We start from the raw sequence: 20,385 nt of genomic DNA, 5'->3' as shown, positions 1-20,385 counted from the left end.
GCAAATTCAACTTGAAACACCCTAGCACAATCTGCAGTGCAAGAACAGTGAATGTGCAACATATTACAACCAACTGGAGAACCACCAAACTTAACCCTGGAAAAGCACAACATGTGCAGCGTGGCTTATCAAAACATAATTTACCAAAGGCAGAAAAGAGAAGACATGCAACTAACCTTAAAAAAGTATTATGCTCAGGATTTCAAACCCCAAATGAAAGTTATTTTACAGTTATCAATGGTGTTACAAAGTTTCATCAATTTATATTTTAAACAGCACTAATCTTGACCATACATGCGCTCTTTAGCACTGTGAATACTTTTCCAGTTCCTGAGAACTAAAGTCTTAAGAATTTAGGCCAGATCATAAAGTTTAACCTCCTTTCCCTACTTCACCCTCAAAAAAACCAAACAAACAATGCCCCCCCCAACCCCCACCCCCGCTTTTTCTATTCAGATCCTGTTTACAGACATGCTGTAATTCCCCATAACTTGCAGCTTTCTTCAAAAGCTTTTTAGGTTATTTTTATAAATGAGAGATAGCTTTATTTTGTTTAAGAAAAATGGCAAATACTGCTTTAGAAGAATTTGCTTGCAGACAGAACTTCAGTTTTAACTGTTTATAGTATAGAACACCAAAAAATTTAAAGATGGAAAATTCAAAATGAAATACTGAATAACTAGTTTTAAAGATAAACAAACAGTAGCTCTTAGCAACAGTATCATCTATTTTCTTATTTTCTTAGCAACAGTATAATCTATTTTCTCAAAATGTTATACCTACTTTTTCATCTTTTTTGCATTGTATTTGACTTGGTAAGATGCTTGGATTAATTTGTCTGGACCACTGTCAAACTGATGTGGAATGACCTTTTGAAAGTGCTAAAAGCAATCAGAGCACAAGATTACATATAATTAATAGCTGCAAGGAAATACACACACACACACGTTACACATTTCAGACATCTCTTACAATTATTATAACCTTAATTTACCTGTAACATTCCTTCCATGTCAAGTTGCAGTAATTCTGCTTGGTTCATCTGAAGTACTGCTAAACCTACTCGAAATACTATCTCTAAACCCTGAAAACAGAAGTTAAGAAATATCCAACAATTATTCATGGCATTGTCAACAGTACAGAACGATTCTACTATTTACTAATGTCGGAAACCTCGCCCAGTTTCTCAAACAAGCAAAAGGGCTACTGAAAAATATCTCAACAAATTGGTTCTGGGTTTCTTATTTTGTCCCAAGGACAAGTAGTCCAGCTATTTGTCCTGATGCCAGACCACCCCCCCTCAGAGAGGCTAGTGCTGAGGCAAAAACTCTGAGTGACAGGTGTTCTCTCTTTCAGTTTTATCAAAAGTTTTAGATATATTTAGTACAAAAAGCCCCAGGTACTGCTCAAAAAAGCCATTTTAATTTCAGACATGGTACAATGCAGTTGTATTTAAATTATTAATTTTATTTAATAAAAATATTAAATTAAATTAACTATTTAAACAGATACAAGGGAACGTCTCACTCATATATACTATCTTGGACATTCTTGAGTGTAAGCTGAAAGGATCCACGTTCGACTTACTATTTTCTAAAAGATGATTGCAGAGAAAGAGCATAAATGGACCATAAGCTTTGGTTTGTTACCAGTCACAACCACGCGAAGCTCTAATCCTAAACACGACTTAGGTGTCTTCATGAGAATACACAGAATAATTCCGTAAACTTCTTTGGCTACTGTTCATCATCTGGACAATAGAAGATGCCAGCACTCCCTCTTCTTGGCCTGCATATCCCCATGGAGCTTTAACTTTGGCCTGAAAGCAGCATTACTTTCCACCCCAATCTTATTATAATACTGAGAAACTGATGTCGCTGTTGTATGCAGTGCTATTGCATCGCACCCAGAACTGACAGATTTGGTAACTCTTCAACAGGCTTAAGAGTACAAAGTTGCACACAGTACCTACATACAAAGATTTAGTTGCTCTTCCTTGACAAACTACACATACAGACATCTTCCCCTACAAAATAATCTGATAAGCATAAGGACTAAAAAGCAGGAGTATTTGAGATTTGCCCATCATAATGGGATTTATACCACTACCTAAATAACTGCTTTGAACAGCTACTCTTGAAATGGAACATGAGTATTGAGAGGTTACCTCAGACATAAAGATATCAAATATTCTTGTTGCAATTGGTAGTGGAAAAGTTGTAAGGAATATAGTTAAAAACCATGACGACGCATACATAGAAGTGTGGAAACTCTGAGACTGAAAGTGCACATAAAGCTCTGGAAGATGCTCCTGGAAAAGAAGAGGAAGAAAAAAAAATATACGTTAGGCTTCTGCTAGTAGTTTTAGTGTGTCCATGTTTTTGACAAATTTTGAATAATAAGAAGAAAATAATTGATATTTAGTACAGACAGCAGCTTCATAACACAGGACTAGAAAAGATATTACTCATCATTATCAAGAACCATGCAACAGAAGTCCCAGTATAGAATGCCCTACAACACTTCTACCCTGCAAAGCACAGATTACAAAACCACTTCCTGATCCTAATAGGAAGTCACAAGCTTGTAAATCCCTAAGTCACATCTAGAGGGGGCTACAAAAAAGAGCTGGAAAGATCTAGGGCATGGCCAGAGACCTGTGTCTTACCTGCTACCTAACATCCCACTCCGATCATCATGGTAGGAACTGGATCACAAAACAAAAACCTGTTTGTCTCTATCAGCCTGACCAGGAAGAGAGTTTTCTGCATCCCAAATCTGAACAAAATTTTAACTCTACATATGAGGATATCTCCCAGTTTCCATTTTTTAAAATAGCTATAAATCAACTATGAAGACATTGACTTTCAGAATCTCCAATCCAAACAGAATTAGACATTCATATGCTTAAACTGTAGCATTACAAATCCTCATGCTTCAGTGTTTAAAGCCAGTCACTGTCTGCCAAAGGTTGAAAAAGTAGACCACCCAGCCACATACATTTACTTCTGAAGTTCTGAAACTAGCTACTGTCAAGAGAACAGCCTATTAGCCAACAGACATGCCTGCTCTTGAACTGTAATTCCCAAGTTCCTTATTAATCGTTACTGAAGAGAAAGTTTGATAGATTTTGTATGTACCTGTATCATGCATTCAAACTGGTACATACAAAGGCCCAGTTCAGCCATGCTTGGTTTAAAGAGTTCTCGTAGTCTGTAATCTTGCATTAATTTAACAAACACACAAAATGCCTCTTCTTCTGGCATCTATAATTAAAAATAAAAAAGCACAGTAAAAACTCTGGACAAATGTAAGGATATATCAGAGTAAGTGCCTGGGAGGGTTTAGGGTTGGGTTTTTTTGTGTGTGCTTTTTTTGTTTGGGTTGTTTGTTGGGTTTTGTTTTAAGGGATTTATAACCAATTACTGTAATGAACTTTTGTACATATTGAATTCTATCAAGTGATTTCTAAACTGAAATGGAGGTCTGCAAATTTCTTATAATATACTCTACTTTGTCATAAAACAAAAGGCAGTAATACAAAGGCAGCTTTAAGATTATCAAATTAACTGTGAAGTTCCATTTGAACTCTGAGGAGATTCAGTATAATAGAATTGAAATGAGAAGTTCATTAATAGTTGAAACAGCATTCACCAAAATGGCTTGCAAGTCTGCAATCCTACCTTAGCTCTGAGAAATAAATGTATTCGCCCACTCAAAGATAGTATCTTCTTGGCAAATAGAACCACAGAGAATAAATCTCATTTGATTTGCAGAGTAAACAGCTGCCCTTGAGAATTCCATTGTAATAAAGTGACTAAGGAAAACTATTATAAAAATTCCCAATAAACCACCATGATATATTATGCATTCTAGCGGGGACTTTAAAGATTCACATATTTTTAATATCATGTTTACCTGCATAAGCAGTAATCCAACTATAAAAGCGCTTCCTTGACAGTATCCAACCTCACGATCCACCAAAGAATAAGCCTAGGAAATAAGAGTTTTAAGACTCAACAATTAAAGCCTTATTATTAATAAAAAGTAATCATAGTTCAAGCTGTTATTTTGTGAATAACTTACTCTTCCTTTCCCAAATCCAGCCAGGACAGACATTCTAGTCAGAAGCTTTAGTCAAATATTCTAGTTGCTACCTGCTGCTACAGAGGGGTATGAACTCTGCTCTCTGACAGCCTACAAAGATAAAACTAAGGCATAGCTAGAAAAAAAAAATACATGCAGTTTTCAACTACAGAAATTTGCCAAAAGATAACAGAGACAGCTGGCATACAAACTGCACAAGGCTACTACTTTTATAGGAGACAGACCTGACAAAGAAACAACAGTTCTCTTCAGAAAAATTAGGTGCTGCAGTTTTATTTACAGGTGGAGGAGATGCGGTCATCTCCATGCATGTTGCATCTTCATTTTAGAGTTACGGGAGTTACTATGATTTGGAAACCTGCCAACTTTCCTGTTGAAACTATGTTGTATGGAAAAGTCTGTCTTTCAAAACTTAAGCTCTAGTACAATGAAGACAAAATAATGCAAACTTAATTTTACGGTGGCATTCTCATTTTGTGCTTGGGCACTGTAACGACTGCACATTAGATTCTACCTGCCATTTGCTGCTACCACTTGCAGGTTCAGAAACACTTGAAGACTGAATGCTAGTTCTGATTTACAATGTTCTTGTCTCGGTCAACATTGTTTACTGTACTTCATGGCATGCTTTATTCCATTATACTATCAGCAGTTAGCATGTGACTCTGTTTTAATGCAAACTTAGTAAGTTTTTTAAATCTCTCAAAGTAAAACCATTAACTGTAGGAATACCATATTTGGAAGCTATCTTTGAAACTGGAATGTAATTTGTTAAACCATTCCAGTGTCAAGTAGAGTAAGTTTAAAAAACTTAACACCCGAAACTGATGCAAGTTCACTATATACAAGGCAAATTAGTTTCCAAACTTTTGTGCACATTCTTGCTAATGTATTTTCAAGGGCTGAAATACTGACTTACCTTCATTACATTGAACAAGACCTCCTGCCCAAGGCTGTCTTTTTCTTTAAAAAAATCATGTTCAGGGTATGTTCTAGCAATGTCCCTTCTTATTAATTTCTCACAAGGAGATGTCATTTTCAAAAGCTCCGAATACTGATCCTTAATTGGCATGCTTTGAGCACTGCATAAAAGTTGCCAAACAATTGCTCTGAAATGATGAGGTATCCCTTTTCGAACAAGCTCCTAAAGCACACACACACAAAAAAAATCATTTATATTTCCCAAAAATATAAACATAAGCCTAAAGAACAAAACACTTCAACAAAGTAAGTTCCTCACAACTTCAGAAAAAGTTTACATTGTGTCACAAAGCAATCATACAGTTTATAATGTGTAAACCTCAACTTTAGCGTGATAGATTGTTACCTAACAAAAGGACACTCTGAATCATTTTCAGTGGCTAAATTAGCTAAGTAGTCCCCTATTCATAGTAAGCTACTTGAGAAACGAATTTTAAATTAGTTTAATTAAATTGAAATTAAATTACTTGAAAAAGTAATTTTAAACAAGAACTCCCATTAGCCAGAATTTCATACAGTTATTTTTATACTTCACAAAAAGATGACTGAAGATAACACCCTTAATTATATTTGTAGTGACTGAGATATAAGAAATCACCAATTAAAAATAATTAAATTCACCAATAAAAATAATTAAAATCACCAATTTCCAAGACAGGTAAATGATAAAAAGTGGGACCAAGTGTAGCACAGCCAACTGCAACAACAAAAAAACCCAAACAACTGCACAGTACTACTATCAGAAGCCATATGACAAATTTGACAAGTTGTGTCTAATTCCTCTGGTGTGCCAATGTTTCCAAGTTCTCTTTTAAGAAAGTATTTAAATGTAGTTTCAGACACTGGACCAAGAAAACATTAAGTTTACACCTACTGAATTAACTACCTTTACTTTACCTTCCCTGAAAAACAAAAAAATCAGAGCTAGCTATTATACAATTCAAACCTTCCCACATCAGTAGATCTAAGAACCTGATACTTGTCTTTTCAGCAAGCACAAGCAGAAAGTAGTCTTGTTGCTTGATCTGAAAACTGAGGAAAAAGTATGATTCAGGAAGTTTACAGACTGTCTTGGTGGTACTTTCTGCAACTGGGATCAGTCTGACATAGAAGATTGTGTCTTCAGGACAAGAGGGTTCCTTTAAGAATTTTTTGTACCTTAAGAACTGTTACAAGTATTCTGTCTCCTAAGAGATAGCTGCTTTCACGAGTATTTATTCTGAAGCCAGAGTAGTCTCCTATTCTGCAAAGCTTCCTCTTTTTCCTGTTTGTTCCAAATATTTCTCCTATTTCTCCAAGCATTCATTAATGCAACAGTGATAACTTTTAAAAGAGACTCTTGCTCTCAAGTTTTTTGTTAAGCTTGAACTCTACTGCCGGAGTTTTGCATCACTGACCTCAATTTTCTAATATCCCTAAGATCTCCAGCCTTCTTCAGAACCATCCTAGTAATGCCACTCCAACTGTTTGTCCCATCTACAACACAGCTACAGCACCCTGTGTTATTTCCTGAAAGATTTTCCAACTCCAGGACAACAACCCTGACACATCAGCTTTCCACATCTGTCTCTAGCTATCATTTGTCAACAACGCACTATCAGATCGCAGATCAGTCATTCAAAGCCTCAAGAGCTACTAATAACGAAGCATTAGCAAGTGGTTTCTTGCTTAAGTTACCATGCACCTGCTTGACAGGGTTAATCCCTCCAACATTCCTAAAGGAACAGCAGGAGAACGCACCTACTAAGCAGCACTAAAATGATGCTATTCTACACAGTATTACGCACACTGAAAAGCAGGACTTAAGTCATCCTTCAGAATCCCCCCATAAACAGGAAGCGAGTCCTGAAGTGGATCAAGAGACATAAGGATGGAACACATCACCTATGCAGGAAAGTGTACACACCGATGCCTAAAACGTAAAAAACTTACCAGATATCTAGTAACTTAAGACCAGCTTTTACAGCTCAGACGAAAAGATACCTATGCTGCTAAAGTCATACCTACTGGCACAATCAGGAAATAGGTATGGATGTTCTGGTATCCCATCGTAAATGCAGAATGACACAGTTTAGGCTGACTTTCAACAAACAAAATAAAAACAAAAAAAATATTGAGAGTTATTTAACCAGCAAAGGAAAACTCACTAGCAATAGAACTAAATATTTACTGGAAGTTAGTCAAATACTCCCCAAATTATACTTGGCCAGCTGTAAAAACCAGTGATACTTGTGACACTTTAAAATGTTCAAACGCAGGCAGTTCAAATGAATTCTATCCAACCAGGTCTACTTATTACCATCTCACTTCTCCCTTCTCTTGCCAGGTTCATGTGGCCTTCTTTTCACGGCCTTTTGGGAACACCTTTCCAGACACTGTTTTCCCTATGCAAGCAGGAAGTCCTGACTTCATTTTCTTCCCTTGTTTCCTCTCTCAAGTCATGTTCTCTCTTCACAACTGCTTCACAGAAAAGATACTTTACTTTAGCCCATTGTTCTGCCTTCCCACAACCTATTCATACACACACATTTCAAACCGCTCAAAAGACCTTGAAATTTGTATTCTGCACATAAAACTACTGACTGGAGCCAATAAAGAACCAAAGCAGAACAGACTTGCCTACAAACAAAAAATCCCACGCTGCTGTACTTGCCGCCTCTGAAACACGGATATGTTCAAATGCCCTAGATGCTTTTTAGTTTGAATTTAAAGTGTAATTGAATTCCACTTCTGTACATGCCCACAACTATCCCACACTGGACACACACTGGTCAAAGTTTGTCCCATCCACTCAGAATTTAGAAACTATGTCGTCTTCTGCTTAAGGTCGTCCCCAGGGTCAACACACTTGGCATGCCCAAAAATCTACACTCAGAGCCTCATACAGTAGAGTTATCAGCTCTTCTAATAAGAATGCTTTAAAAAAGACAGCTGCTCAGTGGGAAAATAATCATCGCACCCAGCTATCAGATGCCCTTAAAAGTGGGGTTTCAGTAATTCCATTTTGGAAACATGAAGCAAGTCTTCCCTGCATTCATGGGAATCAGAGGTAGACTGAAAGCTTCAGTGATGCATTTACTATAAGAGACATTTGCTGGTCAAAACTGCTACCGAAGTCTGGTAACAGTGACACAGGAAGCACTAAGGCTTAGGGATGGAAGTAGATTCAACTGGAAGCTTCTATTACACAGTTACCTAAAAAAGTAAGACCAACAGGAAGATAAAACAGTATCGCTTGTATCACATTACAAATATATCCTAAAAAAATAGCGTCCAGCTGCTACCTTAACTTGCTTTTCTTTCTTCTTCCGTACATCTTCCCATTCATTCACAATCCTCCCCCACAGGATCCATGAGTCTTCTTCAAGATGGCTGAGATTGCTAGAAGCTGATGAACTAGATACAAGAGAAGATCCACTATTTCTTCTTGACCCATTTACTGATCGCAAGGATTTGCTATCTGTTTCCAAGAGTCTGCAAAGAAAGCACATAAAAAACAAATTCAAGCTCTTCTAATCACAGGACCACACGATTAATTGTTTGTTTAGAAGTCAATTCTTCCAACCTCTTTACAAAGAATGCACCCAAAGGTTCAGTGGAACAGTTTCTCCAACATCCATTTGTACTAAATTTGAAAAGAAGAACTGGTCAATGTTGCTGTTTCTTCTTGAGATCTCAAGTAATTCTGCAGACAGAAGAACAGCTCACATTGCAGCCTTTTAACAAACAGATAAAAACATCACATTGTGCATCAACAACACCAAGAGAAGCGAGATTTTAATACAGGAGTTTTGTGATCTCATGAACTACATCTTAATACATAAAGATACCAAATTAGAGAAAGTAGAGAAGCATTGCAAGTCCAATGCTCTTTTACACATTCATTAACTGGAGGTTAATAGCCCTACAGGGAAGATGCACAAGTTTTGTTTTGAGGCGTAAGGACCAGCAAGAGGGCTTTGATTTTACTAGCAACAAAAACCCCACAGCTGTTGTGCATCAGACTGACAGAGAGAACATAAGAAAGCTAAATATCCTCCATGATAGTGTCAGATGTCAAAGTACTGCAAAAGAGACAGTCATTTTAAAGAAAAGACAAAATATTAGCCTCCTAAAAGTCTACCTGATTACACTTTTTTTTTAATTGACAGTGTAAATACAGACAGAATAATTAAAACCTGGAGCAATTTTAAAACACCTCACATTTGCTGACAACTGTTCACAAATCAACGTGGTGTTTTATAAATGCATTGGAAAAAACTCAGACCTAAAGAATGTGGAACAGGCAACAATAGTGGCTAGTATAGCTAATGAATGTGTAATTAAAGCCTGGAGTTCAGATGCGAGAACTTCTGGGGTTATCAGGGAGCAAGGTATACATAAAGACCTGCCAAGTGCTGGACAAGTTGCTGAAGAGACTTCCCTGTTAGCTGGTTGCTACGGCCATCAAGTTTGCAAGGAGCTGGGGATTCTGGGCGTGCAAAAAGGCGTGCTTTCTTTATCCTCAACTAATATTGAGCCCCATAAGCAGGGGGAAGTTTTTTAGACCACATGTTAGGTAAGAGCAAGAATTCAGACTAACCAGAAAAAGCATTTTGCTGTATTAAGAGTTTCATTTGTGCTTTAAGTTCCAAGAATTCCGACATCTGTAAATCAGAGCGATCTGGTCGAGTAATTTCTCAATGCACCTGCACAAAAGCTAACCCCTCCCCCCCCCCCCACCCCACTAAAACCCCAAAAAAAGCAAACCCCCCCCCCCCCCCCCGCCAGCATTTCAGCAAGGTCAGGTTAGGTTTTAGATATTTAATAAATTATAACCTGAGTTATACTGCACCTGAGATTGTACACAAATGTCAGCATACCTACAGTTTTTAAGCTCCCTGCTACAATAGAGATATTTATACTAGCTTTCCCTGTTCTCAGCTTTCACCTACTGGTGTTTATGGAAGAAAGGGGAAAAAAAAGTAATTTAATTCATGAAGACGACAAGTACAGTCTCTGCAGTAGTATTTTGTTTGGAAAAGGGTTAAATAGTAGTGCCTTTGAAAAAAAAAAAAACCCAAGCTTTTTCAAGACAATTTTTAATTTAGTCCATATTAAGGGAATGCAGAAAATCTTGTTTTGAGGAAAAAATAAGAAAATCCATTTTTAATGTTTAGAAACCTGGCCTATACTGATCCATAATGAAAATTTACAGTTTGGAACTCCTCCTCTCAATCTGAGACAGTGCCAAAAGATCAAATCCAAAGTAATCACAGAGGAAAAACAAGCACAGAACAAACATTACGATTATAAAAACAAGGTTCTAACTAGCCACTTTTAGTTTTCACAGCTTTCTATAGAAGTTATGCTAAGTTTCTGTAATTTGACCTTACCTGGATAAACTCATTGTCCTTAGATTTGAAAATGGGCAATTCTTTTAACAGCAAGTAGCGAGTTCTGTGGCATTTAGTCACTGTTTTCTTTCACCTAAAACTTTATAAATGATTTACTAATGCCAAACAGCTCCACCAGGACTCTGGACCGAGCTGCCTCATTATTCTGAGGGGACTTTCAGTGTTATTGGATTACAGAATGCTGTAAGACATAGCTTGATACAATCTGAGTTCTTTCCATTTCTAGCTCTAATTCATATTCTCGTTACTGACATAAAAGCCAACAATGAAAAGGAAACCTGTACAAATATCCATCACCAGCAATTCTTCCAGCAAGCAGAACCAAGAATAGTTCCCTGTGTTCAGGGTACAATTCCTTGTCAACAAAGTGCTACTGTGCTAAAATGCAGATTCAAACTGTTCTGAAACTACGGTGCACCCAGCATAATAAGAGCATCAAATTTCTGTATTAAAGTGTGGTATCTCATGCGAAAAGCTACCCTTGACAGGATAGCCTCTGATTAGAATGCACACAGAAGACTACTGTGGGATTGAAAAACAGGTCTGGCTAAAATTAAATAAAACCAGACGAGATTTGTTAGCTTATTTACTAAATGAAGAAAGCTGACTTGGAAAAGAAAGGCTAGCAAGCCCACACTCACATTCTTCTTTCAACAAGCAAACTAGTCTAACGGCGGGGCTTAACGACATGACTCTAGATGTAAAGACATTACGCTCCAACACAGATAAGCGGTCCAAAGAACAGATATTACTGCTTTCCAAATAAAAGTTAGTCACTTAGTCGTGAACAAAGCTGAATGCCTCAGATTAAATGCAAATTAGCTTTCTTAAAAGCACTCTTTTTTTCTTCTTTTGATAGATTTTCATTTGCTACTGGCACAGCAAAAATTACATATAGATCATCTTTGAAAGAGAGACAATCCCATAAACCACAAGGAAAAGAGGATGAGGTGGTCCTAGAAGCGGCCTTCCATTCTCAGTCAAGATACAACAAATTCCCTGTAAGACGTATTGCTATTAGGCTGCAGAATACGAACATGAGAGAAGACGTGTCGGGTGACACAATGGCACTAGCCCCTCCTCCTCCCAGTTACTCTTTTCCTCTACCAAAAGTTTCTACCCTCATAACTGAATGAGCAGAATAAAAAAACCCGAGTACCTCAGCTGCCTCAGTGCGCAGCCCAGCATGCTAGCAGAAGCTGGAACAGAAGCTAGTTTGAGCTAAACTATCAAACTCTGCGCTTTGCTACAGCACAAGGGATAGCAATCTTCAGCAGGCACCAAAGCCCTGCAGCTACCTGCTAAGTCTAAAACCTATTTGGAGCTCAAGTTCTCCTTTACAGTCAACCTCTCATGAACTACTGAAACTTACTTGTCAAATATAACCAAATCTTGCAAGAGGCCAGATGATTTAGAAGTCCTGCCTCAAGCGTGCAAAGTATGGGTTCTGGAAATTCAGCATTAAGAAATCATACAGTCCAACTTTATTTCTTAGTGAGATCGCCAATTTGCAATCACTGTGCACGTCAAGAGCAACGGATCCAACTGAAAGTTTCGTCTTGAACTGTAGATGATGCAGATAAATAGACAATCATGGAAAGGCTGCCAAGAAAACGGTTGCTTACCATACAAAAAAAGCCAGGATGAACAGAGAAGACTGATTAGGAATTTACTTTTCATGAAATTAAGACATTATGCATCTGCCACCATTAGCATAACAGCAGGATGCATCTGCTATTTCTTGCAAATAAAGACGGCTGAACACTGTTCCATCTCCGAACAGAGCAGGTTATATAGTGGAAAGCAAGAACTGGGTAAAAGTTGAAAAAAATAGAGAAAATGGAATTCAGAAATATAACATTTCAAAAAGCTAATAGCAATTACAGTTTTGATCTAAGAAGGTGAGAAGGTTATATGAAAGTCTCATCCCTGAGATACTCTATTTTAAATACGGTTGGACTCAATGATCTTAAAGGTCTTTTCCAACCTAAACGATTCTATGATTCTGTGAAATTGGATACTGAAAATCACATGGCTCCAGTGTAAATTCTTAGGATTAGAGGCAGCTATAAACACTCCTGTAAAACCAGGAGAGAAAAAACCACCTTTTAGAGTTCCACAAAAAAAAAACTGTTAAAAACATAGCACAAGAACACAAGTTCTTAAACCTTGGGGCCTTGAAATTGAAGTGTCGTGCTGTGAAGTTTTACCTAACCCCCCTGTAACAGCCTCTATGCTGAAATGGCAATAAACCAATTTTAGTCTCATTACTATACTTTGAAGACCAAAAAGTTTTCCATTCACCTGTTCTGTTCCTCAAGTTTAGCGAGTAATTCTAAGTCGTCTGGACTCAGCTGTGTTGGTGAGGATGGTGATAACACGGGTGTAGACAGAGTGGTAGAGGAGGATGTAGTGTGTAATGAGGCAGATGGACTTGCCACCTGACTGGCCATTTGACTGACGGTGTGCGATACAGTGTTCTTCACCCATGAGAGAGTAGAGCTCAGCTTTCCTGCAACCTTGCCTGTCGCCACCTGTGATGACAAAAAGAAGAGGATGCAATTGTTGTCTTTTTTTAATACTTTTTTCAGTAAACCTGCTGTCACTGAAGAGAGGAAAAAAAATATATATATATACAGTATGCATGAAGTGACATTGAGATTATTTATTTCTCCAGAGCACCCAAGGCTGTCAGAAGCAACACAAGCATCAACAGCAATACAGTATCATAGAAGTAGTAACATGCAAGTGTGCTGCTAATCCACAAAGAATGACTCGGGGGAATTCCTGACATATACTCAGAGCTAATTTCTGCAGTACAGAAATACCACAGGATCCAAGATCAGCTCAGACTTCCCATTACAAAAATAAGTAGAAATAAAAGCTTATTTTAAAACATCTTGATAAACTAATAATGGCACAGAAACTGTAGAAAAACAGATGTAGAAACAGTCACCTACTTTACTGATGGACACTGGAACAGTACAAGTATATCAACGTAAACACTCCAGACCACCCACTGCTCACCTTCATTAATCCCTACAGTGGCAGGACAGAGGAGCAGGGGCACCACATTTCTAATCTACACCAAAGCAAAAGATCCTCTAGCATCTGCCGGCGTGCAGAAAACAGTCACAAAGAATTTACGCCCGTGAATCTACAGCAGCTCCTGAATGTCTTACATTAAATGCCTCATGCTGCCAGCTCTTCTCCTCCCTCACTTTCTCTTCAGGTCACCCCTACACCAAGTGTCCTTGACCCCGATCCCACTGCCAGTGCCTGGACAATCCTGGGGTTTGAGAGGGGTCCTGGAAGAAAAGTGAGAGGTGCTGCTAGAGCAGAAGGGAGCTCTGAGCGGACACAGTCAGGGAAACTGCAGATCCAGGAATGAGGTGGTTAACTGGGGCTGATCATAATCTGCTGCTACTTCTTGACCAGTGTTACAGGGTAGTGCAGCCTAATGGATTCATGGATCACTAAAGAAAGAGCAGCAGCCCCTGGAGTTATTTTCTAATGAACCCCTCACTAGACCTTCCTTCAGCAACTGCAAATGTAAGAGGCTTTGACCTACAGTGATTCACAATAGCGTTCAATTCCTCCCCTAGCCCAACTCAGAGAAAATCTAGCTGCCCCTTAAAGGAAGGGCTAGCTGCCCAGCAAAAGCTTAAAACTTTTCAAAACCGAGGTTGAAGAGGAACTTCCTTTGAAGTGGTGCCGCTGGCAACTATTTATTTTGACCTTTGCTGACATCCTCAAAACACTGAATTGCTCGATGGTTGTCACAAACAATCCTGCAGCGCAGCCTATACAATAATTGCTAAGATACTAAAGACACTGAGCTACAGGAAAAAAACACACCTTCCCAAGATCCTCTAATAGAATCTCATTAAAGCAGAATTTCAACTGGACAAAGTAACTCCATCTCAGCACACCGTGCATTTGTCTGAAGCACAGTATATAGACTGAGTGACTGGTTGCTAAAGCAGAAGCTTTTATTTAGATACAATGCTACAATGAACTTTTTTGTGAATCAAATCCAGCAGTATTTTATTTTCACATCACATCAAAAGAAGATGCACTGAACGCCTTCAGAAAACAAGAGGAACACTACAGGCCAAACACAAAACAGGGGTACTCACCCCCCCCCCGCTTCCTCTCCACCAGCAACATGACACTTAAGAGCTCTCCTAGATGACTGCAAAGAGGTTTCCAATTTCCATAAGCTTAACATTCATTCTGGAAACGGTAACAGATTTTGCTGGAAATCTTCAGATGCAGGGATACAAACTGCAGGTGGGAATAGTAAGGTCCCAACCTAAGCAGCAGAAAGGTTCCAGTTGGTTCTTATGTCACTGTTGGACAGGAAAGCTCAGGTATATCAATATGTTTTAAAAAAACAAACCAACACATGATCTTCTAAAGATAATCTTTGAAAAAAAATCACTTCCAATACTAGCATTTGACAGCATCTTTTATACAAGAAAGGAATAAAAATCACCAGAGGTTTCAAAATCTTAAGTTTAATACATGCATTAATATTTCACTCAGTCAATATCCTTTATTCTCTACTGCTATGAAAGAACAAATTATTGCTGTTTCACTTTGAAGAAAATAGCATTATGATAAAGGTAACTCATACATCTCACTTAAGACCAATTATTTTCTCAAAGGCTTTAAACTGCTTAAAACAGGACGAGTAATGCAACTATTCCAGAGAGAAATGTTGGCAGAAACGGGGCCAATCTTAAGAACACAACAAACATGACTGCCATACGCAGCGGGTTTTAAGAGTCACCCATTCTAAGAATCTTACATATAAATATTAGAAAAGCAGTGATTTTGGGTAATACCCTCTGTGATAGAAACAGGAAAAGTATACAATCAATTTTTATCTCTTTACAAATTAAAGTAACTAGGAAGACTTAAGGTGAAAAAGTAAATCCACGCTGAGTCTGGCTTACACATTATGAGGCTCACACTCCACGTTAAGATGGCTGAAGCGGGGGGTGGGGGGTTGGGGGATGGAAATCAAGAATCTTACTAACATTCATTCACCAACACATCACCAGGCATTGAAAAATTAATGCAAAGGCTTGTAGAAACCAGTTATGTGAAGAATACTAAGAAAAAGTACGGTCAAGAAAACCATGCAAGGCAGCAGTTAAATCAGAACAATGGGTCTAACAACACTCCTGTTTCTAAAAGCAGTTCAGAGTTTCATCAGAATGTATTCAGAGTGTTAGTGCCACAACAAATTCCTAGTCTGAAAGCATTAACATATATAACAAGCAAAACGCACAGTTGCAAAAACCAAATGTTTAAAGATCAAATGGCTCACAGTGAAGTTTGTATCAAAAACACATGAAGAATTCATCTGGGGAAAACAGCTACGGCAGTCACCCAGGACCAAGCTAAATTAAGGAAAAAAACCCCATATAATAGCTAACGAGTCAAGCCTACATCCCTTTTGCCAGGCTTTTCCAGAGTTTCCTAAAAAACTAAAGCCAGCTCTCAAATTGTCAGCGTCAGTGTAGACTCCTGGACCTAGACATGAAGACATTTAGTATCAGTTTGTTATCACCTTCCCTAAATAGGATAGACTAACAGGATTTTCATATTTCATTATTTCACCTACGTTAATTTCAAAATTTATATTCAGTGATGGAAGATTCCATAGAGTTATTCTTTGACAAGTGACTTAAGGCCTTCCAGAAAACAGGCCACTGGAATTTGAAAATGAGAAAACCTTTCTAAGGTTTCCACTGTACTGTGGAACAGCACGCCAGTATTCCTATCAACACGCACACAGTGCTCCTACGCTTGCCCTTCCCACTCTTTAGCCTTCTCTTAATAAAGAATGAAAACCCCTCCTACGTGTCATAAGCTTTTCAGCTCTGTGTACACCATTCCATCTAACAGGGAAGTTGTACTTAGCCGGCACTAAATCACAGACCACTGCTACTTCCCACCCTTCTGCCGACAATCCCTGCAACAAGAAATCCGTGTCCCGCTGCTAAGACAATACAAATGCATAGTACAGAAGTGAATCCTGCTGACTCCCAAGAGCTATGTACCTCCTTCCTCTGACAGCACAAAGGAAAGAGCTAAAGGCTTCACGCTAGAGCCCCCTGCAGGGAAACTGGGGCTCCCCAGTTAAAAAAAAAAAAAAATCACAGAGCTTATCAAGTTGCTGAAATTAGTCCTTCTGCCTTTAATTATACCAATGAAAATAAATTCCATATGAACGGTGGCAGACACTTTCACTGGGTATCACCAACTCCAGGAAACACAGGAAAATCTGGATGAGCATTTGGTTTAACACCTCCCTGCTTTAGAGATGTGATTTTGCTTACCATAGCATTCTGGAAAGACTGAAGAAAGCCAGTATCATTAAACCTTTCATCTTTCCTTTGTATTTTTGGACACAGTCTCCTCAAGGTTTTCCTAAACAAATGTTTCTTTTAAAAACTGGTTGTTATTATTTAACCAGTGATATTTCTGCAGGCCTGCAGCAGCATCTCCCTTTTGGCTACAACAAACGATGCTCTGGAGTTATGAAGTGTCCTTCCCTTTGCTACTCTTCATTATTGTGGAAAAGAGATCACAGTCATGCGCTCAGCTGTTTGTAGCAGTAACAAGGACAGCCAGATACACCACAGTGCCCGTCCCAAAAACTTAGCTAGGTCACAGCGATAAATCTAACTACACACGAGATAGGACTTTTGCCTTTGCCATCATCCTCTCACGAAGCACATACTTCCACCCCGTTCTGCCCTCCCTTACTGCTGAAGCGCCCACACTCGTCAAGCTGCTCTGCCTGGCGCCCTCCTGCACTACACCACGTATCGCAGGCAGCTCGAGAACAGACTCTGCTCCCTCAGTCCCCATGCTTACCAGATCCATGCAGGCTCACCATCCCTTCAGCTAACCAGCTCAGGCTGGAAGCCCCCAGTTCACAGTATTCTTTGCCCAGCTCACCTCAGCCAGTTTTTCAACTATGCAAAGAGAATGGCTTTCCTTTTTATTCCCAGCATTTTTCAGAGGCTGAAATTCAAGTTACATCTGGAGAGTATAAAAGGTAACCAACATTGCCTGGGAAGCATGCCAAATCATCGAGAGCACCAGGATGATCAAGCCATTATTATTAATGCGTGATCAAAAGCAGAGTCAACCCATTTTAAAAATGTGCCTTTTCCCCAGAGGGGTCTCACTCAAGAACCTGCCAATTAATCAGACTTTGAACACAAGTGCTGCTCCCGGGGACACCAACACCTTCCACCGAAGATGGCCAGGTCTGGAGACGAGCAGGCAGGGGTACATACGCCTTCTTTACCCTTTGCAGGAGGACACAGGGAACCGAGCAGGCATCATCCAGCTCCAGGCCAGGTATATTCATTCAGGCTCCGAGCCATATTAACAGCTACACTGCTCCCGCTTTGCCAACAGACCCGGAGCACAGGAAGAGTTTGTTTGCATCTGCCTGCCTAAGACCATGTAGATACCTCCTAAATAAATGTGTGAATTCGGAGTTTGAAAACACTGATCTTTAAAAAGTTGAGGGGGACAAGACTTAACTAAAGACTTTCTACTCTGCTGCAGTTTCCAGTGAGCAAAACAGAACCGCCAGCCATTCTCACCCATCTGGTCAGTCATCAGGCAAGGCACAGACCTCTCTGCTACGTACTTTAAGCTACTGCAAAGATAAAAAATGTTTATATCGATATTATATACAGATACATATGATGTGCAGTTTATATATGCCAATTAAAATACATAAAATTCAGTATCTCAACTTTATGCTTAGTATCTTCAATTAGCTGCTGATTACTGCGCTTTATTACCAACAGGAAGTACAATACTGTGTTTCGATTTTTGAGTTACTCAAAGGAACACTGCAGTGGAGCAGTATGTGAAATATTTTAAGTAAGGCTAGCTGAAGGCAGACCACAGCATCCCACGTTACACACAATTATACAAATCCCTTTCCCTGAGAATCCCAAGGTATTGTGTGCAGCACCTTACAGTAAGCCCAAAAACATTCCAACAGGAAGTACAATACTGTGTTTCGATTTTTGAGTTACTCAAAGGAACACTGCAGTGGAGCAGTATGTGAAATATTTTAAGTAAGGCTAGCTGAAGGCAGACCACAGCATCCCACGTTACACACAATTATACAAATCCCTTTCCCTGAGAATCCCAAGGTATTGTGTGCAGCACCTTACAGTAAGCCCAAAAACGTTACCACCACATATTTTTGCATTTGCCAGACAGACAATATTTGTTTTTCTAAAAAAGTCTATTTAGATTTTTTTTAAAAAAGGTATTTCACTGTACACATTGAATTAGCTTAATACTTATATTCTGCATTTCCCTGAGGAAAATGTGTTAAACTTACAGGTATCTTGGTTACCCAAAATACTGTCTTCAACTATTCTTATCATATGACAAAGTAAAAATAACTGCAACCCTTACACAAACACTACTGTATGTATTATATGCTCTCTACTCTTTCTTCTCCTCCTGAAAAGGGAAGGAAATGGGAACTTCCAGAATACAGGGAGTAATCCTCATACTATTCTACATATAAAAAGGAGCCTCACATAATTGGGGCTGCAGTTGTATCTATGGTTTTCAAGCCAGTTACATAGCATTCCACGGACCCAGTCTCCTGCTTGCTTCAAAAAGGTTAACAGCATTCCAATATCTGAAGAATAAATTAAACGGACTCAGTCAACGACGTATGCAGGAGAGGTAGCTGGTGAATCAGCCTGTTATCATGCTTCCTGACATAATTTAGGGCTCAAACATGGTTTCACTATAAGCTTCATCTGTATCTTTTATACTACAAATTCATATAACTGATTTCTGCTGAAGTCTGAGGAAAAGTCCTGATTTACTCTCATATTCCTGATTTTTCTTGTAATATCACCTAACAATAGTCAGGAATATCACAGCTAGCATTCACTAGCTTCCGTTGCACTTGATATTCACCAGCTCTCCAAGTCTTTCTGATATAAAGAATAAAGCAGTCTAACATTTTATATTGTGTAAATCTTAAGCTATCAGAAAGTTTTCTGTAGTATTGTTTTTTAAATACACATTCTTTAAAAGTCATCTTCAGACTCTAACATGTTGGGGTTTTGATGATCCCAAAACATCTGAAAGAAGAAACTTGAAGCTGCAAGTTCACATACACAAAATAACAATCTAATATGTAAGGCATTTTAAGGAGGTACTTCATTAGAAATGTTGTAGTGATCCACTAAAGGTTGAAACCATTGCTCAAAGTCATATGAATAGCATTTCAATCACTGACCAAACTGCACTGAATTCTGTTTATTTCCAAGAACAATTCCAGGTTTTTAATCACCTCTGCAGTCCAGTGTGGTTTATAATCTGTCAAGCATTGTCCCAGTATGCTAGCTGAGAAGACAAACCATGGTGCTTTTGCAGTGTGCTGGTTTTGGCTGGGATAGAGTTAATGTTCTTCACAGCAGCTAGTGTGGGGCTGTGTTTTGGATTTGTGCTGGAAACAGTGTTGATAACACAGGGGTGTTTCCGTTCCTGCTGAGCAGTGCTGACACAGAGTCAAGGCCGTTTCTGCCTCTCACCCCACCCCACCAGCGAGCAGGCTGGGGGGGCACAAGGGGTTGGGAGGGGACACAGCCGGGACAGCTGACCCCAACTGACCCAAGGGATATCCCACACCATGTGATGTCATGCTCAGCATAGAAAGCTAGGGGAAGAAGAAGGAAGGGGGGACCTTTGGAGTGATGGCGTTTGTCTTCCCAAGTCACCGTTAGGCGTGATGGAGCCCTGCTTTCCTGGAGGTGGCTGAACGCCTGCCTGCCGACGGGGAGGAGTGAATGAATTCCTTGTTTTGCTTTGCTTGCGCGCGTGG

At 39.1% G+C, this 20,385-nt stretch overlaps 1 protein-coding gene across 1 annotated transcript in view; it reads right to left on the bottom strand.

The window, feature by feature from the left end:
* EVI5 (ecotropic viral integration site 5) overlaps window positions 1-17,372 on the bottom strand; it is a 77,821-nt gene extending 60,449 nt beyond the window's left edge. Inside the window, exons 1-9 of the mRNA XM_009290468.2 lie at window positions 17,268-17,372; window positions 12,789-13,018; window positions 8,373-8,562; window positions 5,027-5,251; window positions 3,919-3,993; window positions 3,141-3,266; window positions 2,168-2,311; window positions 995-1,084; window positions 784-881 (exon numbers count right to left, since the gene is read on the bottom strand). Coding sequence (XP_009288743.2) covers window positions 784-881; window positions 995-1,084; window positions 2,168-2,311; window positions 3,141-3,266; window positions 3,919-3,993; window positions 5,027-5,251; window positions 8,373-8,562; window positions 12,789-13,018; window positions 17,268-17,372 — 1,283 coding nt within the window. The remainder of the gene's footprint in view (window positions 1-783; window positions 882-994; window positions 1,085-2,167; window positions 2,312-3,140; window positions 3,267-3,918; window positions 3,994-5,026; window positions 5,252-8,372; window positions 8,563-12,788; window positions 13,019-17,267) is intronic.
* Window positions 17,373-20,385: the final 3,013 nt, after the last annotated feature.

Source organism: Aptenodytes forsteri, unplaced genomic scaffold (genome assembly GCF_000699145.1).
Source record: "Aptenodytes forsteri isolate BGI_AS27 unplaced genomic scaffold, ASM69914v1 Scaffold237, whole genome shotgun sequence".
Classification (NCBI taxonomy): Eukaryota; Metazoa; Chordata; class Aves; order Sphenisciformes; family Spheniscidae; genus Aptenodytes; species Aptenodytes forsteri.
Note: the sequence above shows the minus strand (reverse complement) of the source record. Positions and strands in the feature narration are given on the sequence as shown.